The sequence below is a fragment of the Oreochromis aureus genome, linkage group 11 (genome assembly GCF_013358895.1).
Source record: "Oreochromis aureus strain Israel breed Guangdong linkage group 11, ZZ_aureus, whole genome shotgun sequence".
Classification (NCBI taxonomy): Eukaryota; Metazoa; Chordata; class Actinopteri; order Cichliformes; family Cichlidae; genus Oreochromis; species Oreochromis aureus.
In genome coordinates, this window is record NC_052952.1 from 27,071,000 (window position 1) to 27,083,698 (window position 12,699).

A 12,699-nucleotide genomic window follows, 5' to 3' on the forward strand; every position below is an offset into this window, starting at 1 on the left:
ACATCTACTCTGTATATGCTACACATGTGATGAAGCTAAAATAACTTTGAGGTCTATGCTCTCATGGTTGGTGCATGATCACGATCATGCATTTAAAAACATTGATCTACTTTGTAGTCTTTTTCACATGTTGCTGGATAAGAGGCGTTTTACACCCTGGGTAGGTCATCATTTTATTGGAGAGCTAGTGCGGAGAAATAGTCGGCCATTTGCACTCACTTTCATACCTGTGATCAACTTATAATCACTATTTAACTCGGCACGCATGTGTTTGGACTGTGAGAGGAAGTCAAGAGTCTCCAGTGAGGACTCATGCAGGCACAGCAGAACGTGCAAACTCCACATACAGGCCATCACATTCAAGCCAAGGGCTTTCTTGCTATAAGGCTAACCACTGCCCCACTCTCTGTAAATGAACCAGAGTCAAAAACGAAGATATTAGATAGCTTGAGTTTATCAGGCAATCATCAGTATCAGCTGACTCCCATCGGCCTATCTTAGATTAGCTGACATTTGAGCATGGCAGCAGTTGATTTTTATCAGTGGTGTCCCATCAGTCTTGATCCTGGTTACAGTTTCATGCATTTGTGTGATGAAGGGTTTAATGAACATTAAATAAATGGGGGGAAAAAAATCTGTATTATAATTAAACAGCAAAAACAAAAGATAGCTTTATTGACTAACAAATAAAACAGTGCTTTGTGCTCTACATCCTTCCACAGGATGTGAGACTCCCCTGCTTCTATCTATGAGCACAAAAATACAAACATATAGCTTCTTCTGCATGACTGCAGTTGAATAGTTATTGCTTATTTGGTTCATGACATCAGCAAGCAAATGAAGGGACCCAGCTGGCCTTTTATAGACGGACGAGAACGAGGGAAAAAGCCCTGATTTCCGTTGTTTATTGAGATTCTCTATTGACAGAAAAGCTCTTGTGCTTTATTAGCTCGCTGGGCAAAGCATCAGTGGAAGTTGACCCACTCTTCTTTCTCAAATAAAGTGGAGAGAGAGAGCATGGATAGTGACGGAGAGGCAGGGGTTTTATGACATAAACAGATCATCCAGGAAGGAAGTCCTCAGGGAAAAAAAGTGGAGCCTTGTTGACAGTGTGAAGAGACTCGTCCATGGTTGCTGCCCTTTTTTTTTTTCATACACAGAAGACTCATCCGGCATTAGAAATCCCCGCATCAAGACTTGCAGATGCAGGCTTCTGGTTTTTGTGAGCCTCTGCTACTAGGACTATTTAAAGGATCATTTGGTTGCACCACTTTCTATGCTTTTGAGTCACATTTTTGGACCTCAAGGATGTTATTGTTTTTAAAGAGGATCATTTGCCTGCATCGTCCTGCAAGGTGATATGAATTTGTTGATAGAGATCCGTTTAAATTCCCAGGACACATTTCACTGACTCAGCTTATGGAAATATTGAATATTTACGACACTAGAATTAACATGTTTCAATAAAGACATTCTTGTCTAGTATTTCATCCACAATTATTAAAATGTAAATTTAATGATTTCAAATTTAAATTAAAACATAGTTTAAATGTAAAAGTATTTTTCAACAAATTACATCTGTATGAAGATGATCTGTGAGCTGTTTTGTGCCTCACCATGTCCTGTGCCGAGGAAAGTTGTCCATGTCGAGGACCTCTTTGACTGACATCACATCACCGGGTATGATGGGAAAGACACCTGAATAGGAGGCCTCCTCATCGCTGTGACATCCAAAGTGTTGTGGAGGACAAAAAAAATAAAATAAAATAAAACAAAGCCCGATTAACACGTATCTTGCAGATCATCAAACAACACACAAAGGTGACAGATTACAAAATAGATAACCGTGAAGGATGACAAGGGAAGATATCTATTCTGCCGATAGAAGGATATTAGCACGCCTATTAATTTTGTCACGGATTATGACACAATATCCAATCTGTTGTTCATCAGGCCATTATTCTCCTCTGCCACTAGAAAGCAGCACTGCCTCTAATATCCTCTATCTGAGAAGCACAGGAGGCCGTGCATCAGAGAGCGCTTCGGTTACTGTAGGCAAATGCAAAGTACATGAGGGTTCATTTATTCAGACACTCCAGGGATTCACTTTAAAGCAGGCAACTCTTATCTCAGTTAAGAAAACAACTTTTATGCATCTTTTCTGGTTCCTGTTGTGAAGACGTAGCGAGGTAAACAATGGCAAACCAAAAATCAAACAAGACAAAGGGAACTGCAAAGAAAATGTAAATCCATCACAGGCAGAACTTCTTTGAAACACATCCTCTGTAATGTTTGTCACACTAATACCCTCTGTCACTCTGCAGCTCTGGGGTAAACCCAAAGCGTGGTTCATAGGATGGTGTAGCATGTTTGTCACTATTCAGTTTACACTACTCCTGTGTTGTCAGTAGTATTACTGTGCAAGCTGCTAAATAGGATTCGCTACTATTTTAAATGGGAAATACAAAATACTGCCTTTTTAAAACATCTATATTAATTTTAGCTATGATCCCGTGGCAATGGGATAAGAGCTAAAAACAGGATATTAAACACAGTGGTAGGGCTGAAACAGTTGTGTCTTCAGGTACTTGTCTGTGGGCAGTAAAATGTGCAGTGTTTGCAGAACTGTAGCCTCGTGCTTTATGCGATTAGTCAACTAGCTTCATCCCATGTGGGCTTTGAAAAGCCCTAATATAGCCATTCGAGCTATATTAATATGAATATTTAAGATTCTTTCTCTCTGCTGTGGCATATGACCCCTTTTCTCCTCAAGTGTGAGAAATGTCATAACTGCAATCAGCTGCTGCTTCTGCTCTGTCAGTGTTCCCCTTTTCCTCACTGGTGTACAAACACATGTTATTATTGTGTTTATGTCATCAGGAGGAACAGCGGTTGGTGATGTTAAGCTCATGCAAATGTATAGGTGAGTTGATTGGATTGTTTATGACACGGTCACAGCCATTTGAAAGTTTTACTGGCCACTATACTGAACAGTAAAACTTTCAGGGTCTACAGTATGTTTGATTCAGGCAGTGGTTTGGCTGTTTGAGCTACATTTAATGAGGTGGAACATACCAAAATGAACTAAACATAAACTGCAGTCACTGGTCACATACAGTAAAGTGTAAATATTGATGCACTGCCAACTGCTGTCTCTTCTCCTAGTTATCGCTTCATCATATACTGCTCCACAGGACTGTTACACCGCCCCCATTTGTTTATATTTTGCTTCCAAGAATTATTTGTAGTTTTTTTTCTTACATGGTCTTTTACAATAAGTCCTTAGTCTTTCTTAAATTTTTTCAAAAGCCTTCTTTAGCCACTGGATGCTTTTCACTCATTTTTGTTTCAGTCCTTTTAGCTGTCTATATATAACAGACAACTTAGCAAATTTTAAGCCAATTTCAAATTGTGTCTTTATGCAAAACTTATCATTACCTAGCCTAACTTGTTTCCAAATTCTTTAGTTGACTGTATAAAAAAATCCCAAAGATAACATCATTTTACAGATGAAATAGTATTTTTGTACCAACAAGGTGGTTTCCAAAGTGCTAGTAGCTGATGACTTAACAGATCTCAGCAGCGTGTGCAGTATGTCTGTAAAAAAATAATAAATAAATAAATAAAAATTGAGGAACCTGAATTAGTGGAGGACAAAAAAAAAAAAGCCGTAGGCCTGACAAAACCTATCTACGGTAGATGACCAGTATCCGAAGGTAGTGTCCTTAAAAAATAAAATGTAACTGGTCCTTCAGTTGATCCATCTACTGTTCACTAAAGTGTCATGAGAATTGGTCTCAGTGCAAGCGTGGCTGTCAAGAAGCCGTTAAGAAAGGGAAACTGGGAGAAGAGGCTCCGGTATGACAGATTCCATAAGAACTGGACAACAGATCTTGTGGAGTGATGTTTCCACATTTTGAAATTTTTTGTTCAGCAATCTGTAAAACATGGTGGTGGTTGTGTCGTAGTTTGGGCCATAGTCTTAGTAATCTTGTAAAAACTGATGTAATTATGAATACAGAAAAATACTGTCAGATTTTGATCCACCATGCAACACTGTCTGGAAAGCATCTGACAACCTGGCGACTGCTTCATTTTATCAGCAACAATGATCACAAACACACTGCCAATGCAGTGAGAACATCGGTCATTAGAAAAGCATACAGCCATGGATTGGCCTTCCTGGACCTCAACATTATTGAAACAGGGTGGGATCATCTGGCGAGAGAATGGAACCAAAAGTTAGTCAAAATCCAAAGAGTAGCTTTGAAACATCCACCAAGACCATGGAGAACTACACCTACAGACTTAGAAAGGAAATTACAAGAAAGCATGCCTAAGAGTTCAGGCTGTGCTGAGGAAAGGTGTTCATAACAAATAATGATTGTTAAAAACTCTGATTTTGCCTTATATGTTTTGCATGTTTCAGTAAACCGCTGCACCTACTTCCCATTTTTCTAGAAAAATGTAAAGAAACGATTTTTGCCCAGTACTATAGGGGCAATTATGCAGATATATACATTTCTGAGCCTACACTGCACCACAAAGTCTACATCTGAATTTCCAACATAAAACTGAATTGACTTTGTCCACAGTATGTGCACCACCATGGAGGGAAAGAGGCTTTTGTTGTTGTGGCAGTTGTGAAACTGAATATCACATTTGTAACACGAGAAGCACAAATTTGAGTTTTTTCCTTATCTGAAGATGAGGCTTACTCTTTTAGAGTAATTGCAACCTCAGTGAGAGGCTATTTTACAACTGTGGAGGCTTCCCTTATTTTTCTTATGTAATGCAAACCTTTTCTTTTTGTTTTTATGAATATAGATGAGCTTTTTTGGATTCCTGTTAATTAAAAAGCTGCTGCTCTTATTCTTCCTATGAAGTAGCGTACGTTACTTTACCACAGAGTCCCACTGTAATAAGTAAAAGTATCAAAATCTCAAACGTCATGCCAGAACTGTATTTTTATCCAGCTGCGTCACACAAACCCCAACCGTTGCTGTTAAAATCTAGCCTCAGGCATTTCTTTCAACAAGTCATCTTACAAATGGCAATGCAAATTGACGTGACTTCTCTTTTTCTTTTGTTTGTAATCTGGGAAATTTCCCCATTTCACGGTGCTGAGAGAACAACTTCTGCTTTTGCTTTCTTATTATTGTATTTTCTTTCCATTGTTTGGGTTCCCGTTGAATGTGTGTACCACTGAATAATGTTGTGTGTGGCTGGGTAGTACATGTGTATATGTGTGTATATATAGATATATGTATGTGTGCACACGAGGGCGCATATAAACAGGAACTTCCAAATGCATGCAGTAATCCGTGCAGGCCAAAAATGTCATGCCACTGTTGTTGGTGAAAAGAGAGTGGTTGTTCCTTTGTGTTTACAAACACTGGGCTTCCTCAAAATATTAACTTGGTGTAACTGGAAGGAGGAAATAAAAAAAGAGGGAAACTTGATGGAACTGGACGTTCTGTTATCGCTGTTTCATGCATGTCAACATACTGTACAAAGACTGTTTTGTGCTATTCTACAAATACAAAAAATGAAACCACTGTGGAGAAAACTGTTCCCTTCTCTGGTGTTGGCTAAACCTACCCACAGGCCACTTTGCTCAGTCTAACATGAAGATAAATTTGAGTGTGCTCCCACGAGCATGTTCTAAGTATAAATTTCACCAATGCACCTGCTCCCTCTCATGCTTCTTTTTTTAAACAAAAGGAGACATGACCTCTAAGTTCAGCTGAACTAAGCTAGATGGAATAATTGCTTATTTTCATCTTCCCCGAGGAGAAAAATTGGCCAGTTCCCTTTATTCTGCAATGGAGATTGTAGACCCACAGGTTAGCCTAATTTAATAACTCACTACAGCAAGAGGGGTGAATGAAAATTAAGGCAAATTTGGCTTGAGAGTATGAGAGTATATGTTGGCTTGTACCTGTGTGCCTGCTTTCATTTGTGTTCTGCCATAGTGTAAATTGATAGGCCTACTGCATGTGAGTGTGGGCAGCCAAATGAAAAGAAAGGAAAAAAAGTTATAAAAAACCTTTTGAGAAAATTAAAATGTGGCAAATGACATTACATATGACATGTTTATAGTGGGTTAAAACTTTAACCTTTAATTTAAATTGTTTGAAACTGGAGAGTTTAATAAACCATCTGATAATTTTATTTATAAAATGTTCATTTCCATATATAGCTTTAATTTGTATCATATTGCTACGTCTTGAAATTGCTTTAAAATGGTTTTTAGGTTTTTCGGGAGAAAAAATCACACAGTTGTAGACGTCTCAAAAATAAAACTTTATATATCAAATATGATGGACTCGGTGTTAACTTGTTAAACTGACAGACAGCCTTTGACCTTGAGATTGTTTTTGGATGTTTGTATAGCAGGTTGCAGGTTAACTGAACGCTATTCATTTCCTGCTTCAGGTAATTGTCCTGCTAACCACAAAGTAGCTGAACTGACGCTTCTGTACACACAGGTGTCTTAATTTATTCGTTAGCTCAACCCGCTATTGTCTGCTTATCATATGATCAAGAGTTTATGTTTAACTTTAGCCTTTAAAACCGGCTGTAGTACAATGTCAAAGGGACTTCTGGAGGAAAAGACTGAAATATAAAACTGTTTGCTTGTGTGCATGTGTAAGGTTGAGGTAGTTTTTGATTGAATGTGTCATTGAACCATGTAATGAATCAGTACTTTTCCATTCATCCCCAACTGCAGGTGCCTTGATACCACAGATACACTCTTCTGTGATGGAGTGGGTCTCAGCGACATGTGCTTGTGAATACTGTGTATGAATTTGTTGTGCTAGCAGCTACCACCAGTGGTCCATAGGGTACACTTGAGCGAACGTAATGTCTCTCTGTTGCTCAGAATAACCAGGCTACCATATGTTTCTCTTGATAAATACTTAATGTCAATTGTCAAGTGAGCGAGCGAATCAGATGTAATTGGTCAGGACAGCTTTGCACACATTACACAGTATAATAAAAATGAAATTTACATAAAGGATACATTTGTTTTATAAAAAAGATGCATACGGATGTCCTCTGCTATTAGTAAAGCTGCAAGGAGTCCTCATCTTAACAAGTTGCTCAATCTGTTAATCCTATATCCTGCCTATTTCTTTTTAATACTATACAGAAAGCTGCTTATGGGGCGAGACAGTTCTGCCTTTTTCAAATATTAATCAGTTTGCTTCATCAATTCTAAAGCCTCAAGCTCCACTTTCCTATTACAGTGCAGTGGATTTTCTATTGTAATTTTTTTTTAAATTGTCTGTTTCATTTAAACATAAACGTACAATAAACAATACTCACATAAAGTAAAACAGAACTAGTTATTTCTGGACTTTTGCTTATGAAATTTGAGTTTGAACAGAAGTCTTCATGATATGACAACACAAACATTATGCTTATCAGTTTTCTGTTTTTGTATTATCTCAAGCTGTTACTGTAAGAGTGATTACAGAGCTTCTTTTTAGCCACTTTTTAGACTCTGAGGTGTCCCAGAGTTAAGAGGAGTTTAACTTAGATCCCTAGAACAAGAAGAGTACTGTATAGTAAACAAAAGTACTGTAAAGTTGCTACTGCTAGCCTTCATAACTGCTTTGGTCTTTGTGTCATAGACTGAACAATGTACTGGAAACATTCCTCTGCGATTTTGCTTGACATGATAGCATCGCACAGTTGCTGCAGACTTGTCAGCTCCACATCCCAAAGCTGCTCTACTGGATTGAGATCTGGTGACTGTGGAGGCCATTTGAGCACAGTGAACTCATTGTCATGATCAAGAAACCGGTTTGAGATGGTCTGGGCTTTGTGACGTGGCATCTTATCCTGCTCTAAGCAGCCATCCAAAACTATAAAGAGATAAATGTGGTAAACACTAATGGCTTTAGTATTTAAACAATGCTCAGTTGGTACAAAGGAGCTCATAGTGTGGCAGTAAAATATCCCCCACACTATTACACCACCACAATCAGCCTCAACTGCTGATACAGTATGGATCCATGATTTCATGTTTTTTACATCAAATTCTCTACCATCCAAATGGTACTGCAGAAAGTGAGACTCATCAGACCAGGCAACAGTTTTCCAATCTTCTGTTGAGTCCTTGGGAATGAATTTCCTGGTCTTAGCTGACAATAGTCACCCAGTCTGGTCTTCTGCTGCTTTAAGCCCGTATGTGTAGACATGTGAGATGCTCCTGTGCATACCTGTATATCTCTGCATACGAAAATAACTCTGCAAGGTATTTTCAACCTCAAAAAAACACCCCCACCCTGGAAATTTCCTCCTTTTCAATCATTCTCCTCAAACCTTAGAGATGGTTGTGTTTGAACATCCCAGTAGGTCAGCAGTTTCTGAGATACACGGATCAACCTTTCTAGCACCAACAAGCATGCAACATTCACTTACATCATCTTTCTTCCACATTATAATCTTTTGTTTGACTTTCACCAGGTCTTGACCATGTCTGTAGGCCTAAATGCAGCGAGTTGCTTTCATATGATATTTGCAATAATGATCAGTTGAACAGTTGCACCTAAGCATCTAATGAAGTGAATTTCATGTGTATGCAGTACTTATTGATCACTGATGACAGTAAATCCATGCACAATGTAAAGGCCACATGTTTGAATGTGTTTAGTTAATTATTTGATAAGTAGTGGTTTTTAAATGAAAGGATAAAGGATTATTCCTCCTTATCCAAAGCCAACTCTTTATTAGAATGTTTTGACTTGACTAAGCCTGTATTTTCTATTTAAGTAATAAAAATGGAAAATAAATCATATGAAATTATGTACAGAGAAATATGCTACCAGAAACAGTTACTGAATAATCAAATAATCACCAGAAACAGACCTGTTTTTTGTTTTCTTCCTTTCGGGATGGTGTGTCGATGTTTCCTAAACACCTTAGGCAACTAGTTGTTTTAGAAGTGTAACAGAAAGCGATTTCTAGCAAAATTATCAGAAGTTCTGATCTGACAGACTTCAAGCTTAACACTGCATTTTTGTGTGCCCCCAGCAATACACCTGCCAAGTTTGAAGTAAATCGAAAGAATAGTTGTTGAGAAAAGCGGAGAACACATACCCCGATATAAAGAGGTTCCTGTGTTTATTAGCGAGATGAAGGAACATGCCACTTAGTGTAGCTTGTTGAGATTTTTATAGGTTTTGGGCAACAAAGAAAGCCTTTGGCAGAAAAGAATAAATTGGATCTGATGTCAAAGACAATACCTTTAGGATTAGTTCCTCTTTGGTTGTGGCATTTCCTGAATTTTGTTTAAATGAAGAGAAATATTATCAAATTAATTCATTATAAATGGCATGCAGTGATGTTGCTATCACTGTGTGTCTGTTTGCACCTTGAAGTGAAGGTCTTCTTCTTGATCTGGGAGGACAGCTGCATGCTGTGAGACATCTGGGACGACTGCTCCTCCTGCTCTCGACGCATCACCATCCTGGTTTCCATGGTAACCCCCCAACCGGCACCTGGGAGGGGAGGGGAAGCTACGAGTGAGCATGCAGAGGTGTGTAGGAGGCAATGTGATTGTCAATGGGAGTCAGTCGAGCACTAAAGGCACTGTAGCCTTAGCCAGGAGGGTATCTGTATTAGCAATAAGCAACCTGAAGCTGTGTTTGAAATTGAGTTCAGATGAGTTGCACAATTATGCATATCTTTACAGTGAACACCCTTTACCTGTGTGCTTTAAGCTTTTAAAAAGCAATAGATTTATAATGGGAAATAATCAGCCCAAAGTTTTAATTGTATATAAAATATTTGCCTTAGTGCTTAAATCTCTTATGATATTATATTGAAGTGACTACAAATAACGAACAAGGTGATAATAATAATTATATTTCTAAATCAATATCTACAGCAATCAAAAAAGGTTATCAGACACCCAATACTACTTCAATAAAGGGGTTTCAATCCAATATGTCAATGATACACTTCAGAGAGAAAAAGAAACTGTTCTAATCCATTTAATACATTAAAACTGATAAAGCATTTTAATACGTCGCTTTACAAAAACATTTGAAATACTGCTGAAAATACTTTTTTTCCATTAAGCTGCTGATTATCATAGGCTCTTGTCATACAGGTCTAGAGACTGAATGGTGACTGTCTAACAACCCGTGGTTGCTAGGGAGAAACACATATTCCCCAACCAGCTGGCAAGTGGTTGCTGGAGGTTTTTTACTGTTGCTAGGCGACATTGCTTTCAAAGCGATAAACGGTGCTGGAGAAGACGGTGACTTGTCTGCAGACATTCGCCAGCTACTTGCTAAGTGGTTGTTACCCTGTTAAGATTGTAACGCGAACTGGAAACGAAGACTATTCGCCTTTTGAAATGTTTTGTGACACAACTTTTACTTTGAAGGTGAACGTTCTCTAATTTGTTTTGTGTCGCACTTTTTGTAATTTCACTACAGCTCGGAGGTTAGTGTGCAAGTTCTTGTGTCAGGGTTCTGGGGTTGTTGACCCAGCGTTTTCAGTTTTGGACTTTGTCACTGTTTAGTTTTCACAGTTCCTGTTTTATTATGTTAGCCCCGGTCTGTGTCCATTATGTTCTGTTCCACTTCCTGTGTGTGATTAGTCAGATTCAGTTCAGCTGTGTTCTCACCTGTCTCTCATCATTATCACTCCTGTGCATTTAAGTCCTTACTTTCCTCCAGTTCATTGTCTTGTCATTGCTGTCGTCAATTCTGCATGTGTTTTTCCAGTTCAGTTAGCCAGCCAGCCAGCCATCCCGTCAGTCAGTGTCAGTCTGTTATGTTCCGTTCATCCTACCTTTATAATAAACACCGTCCTCATCCTTCACGAATCCTACGTCCTGACATCTTGCAGACAAGTTAGTATCTTTTATGCAAACTGCAGTTGACTGTGGAGATCTGCTAGCAACCAAATCAACCACAAGAGGTTTTCTTGGTGCTCCACCCAATTTGGCTAAATCCAAAATCACTTGCCAACCAGGCAGGGAATGATCATTTTTTCCCAGTGACTGGGGTTTCTACTGGGCCTGTAACTGGAAATTGGAGCTGTAGGTATTGGGTTAGCCTATAAATCGATGAAATAAAAAAGAAAACTGAAGAAAAGTGAAAACCTACAATTTATTTGTGTGTTGTTCACTGTCCAGCCTACTGTGTTGTGACATGTTGAAATGGTATGTTATAGTGAATCACCCCCTTTTTTCAGCCACTGAGCCACTAGTTGAGCTTGGCCATGGTGTTGCACACACCCTGCCCATCATTAATCATGTGTTTGCTCTGGGGAGGTGAGTGCAGAACGCACCCAACAAACACAATCAGGTCATGCCTGAATGATAGCTTCATTCACCCATTCCCAATAGCAGCTACCTGTGTTAGCAATATAAACAAGTGCTATATGTTATTTCTTCTCATCTCCTTCAATTGCATTGTGGAAGAACAGGCTAATACGCTTGCAGGTCAGCTGATTCCCTTGCTGCTTTACTTTATTTTATTTTATTTTTTATGCGTCTCACTGCTGCCCAAGGGGAGAGGTTCGTTTGAACACAGAGGATAGCAGGTCAACCTCTGGCACATTGGAATTGATCAATCTCCGTGGGGAAGCCTGGATCCCCAGGCCCCTGGAGGGAAAGCAGCTAAAGCAAAGTGGTTCTGTTTCTATGCACAGTGCAATGTTTTTAAGTCTCTGGAGTAATGTGAGAGCTGATTTTCTAGGTCTGATGTTAATAATAATAATAAAAATCTATCAACCTGAGACAAAACAAGGTAAATGATTCACTGTTTTAAACATTGAAGGGAAAGAAATTATACAAACACATCAGGAGCTTGACTTGTGGTCTCCCAGGAGAGTAATTAAAAAGCTACATCCACTAAGGCCATCAAAAGACAAGACAATTAAGAAGTTCAGCTAGCAGAAGAAGCGAGCAAACATTTTCAAGAGAAACAAGAAGAGAAGAGAAGCCTTTTTGACAAAGCAAAAACACTAGCGATTAGCTGCATTATTCAAATGTACTGTAGAGGTACAGTGCATGCATTTTGCCCAGGCTTAGTGTTATTAGGTACTCTAATTCCTCAGTAACTGATGAACAGCAAAAAAACACCCTGCTTGCTATTTGTGGTAGATCTAGCTAATGGTTGAGGAAATGGAAATCCCACTCACAGTTTCTGTTGTTGGTAAAGCTCTGTAGGACGAATATATCCCACTTCCTTTTGTCTCCCTGTCTCACTCCTTGAAGATGTTTTTCACTCTTAGTGTCTCACCTCTTTATTGCCTTTGACTGTCTGTCTTCATCTATGTACCTCACTCGCTCTATGTCTCTTGAGTAATGAGGGTGACCCTGAACTCGGTGTCCTTCACTGCCAAGTATGTGGACAACACAATGCTGTCTCATTCTTAAGTTGGTAAATATAGACCAATGACACCCCTGTGTATACAGAAACGTACACACACACACACGCGCGCGCGCACACACACAGCTTTCAGCCAGATCGATTTAGAAAGATCTTTGTGGACAAGCAGCTAAAAGATGAGACAATAGCTCCCTGTACAATGAAACCCGAACAGCTGAAAGTAACAGCTGGAACGGCCTCAGGAGAACAACTGGCTGTGATAGAACTACAAACTGCCACTAAAAGAAATATATATTTATTTCAGCCCTCTCAGCACTGTTCCACCTGGGTACAAATG

The 12,699-nt window shown here is 39.1% G+C and overlaps 1 protein-coding gene across 1 annotated transcript in view; it reads right to left on the bottom strand.

Moving 5' to 3' along the window:
- The window catches only part of myom3 (myomesin 3), a 68,457-nt gene extending 56,211 nt beyond the window's left edge, over window positions 1-12,246 (bottom strand). The window contains exons 1-3 of the mRNA XM_039619691.1: window positions 12,172-12,246; window positions 9,386-9,512; window positions 1,617-1,721 (exon numbers count right to left, since the gene is read on the bottom strand). Coding sequence (XP_039475625.1) covers window positions 1,617-1,721; window positions 9,386-9,492 — 212 coding nt within the window. The 5' untranslated portion in view covers window positions 9,493-9,512; window positions 12,172-12,246. The remainder of the gene's footprint in view (window positions 1-1,616; window positions 1,722-9,385; window positions 9,513-12,171) is intronic.
- Between the last annotated feature and the right edge of the window lie 453 nt (window positions 12,247-12,699).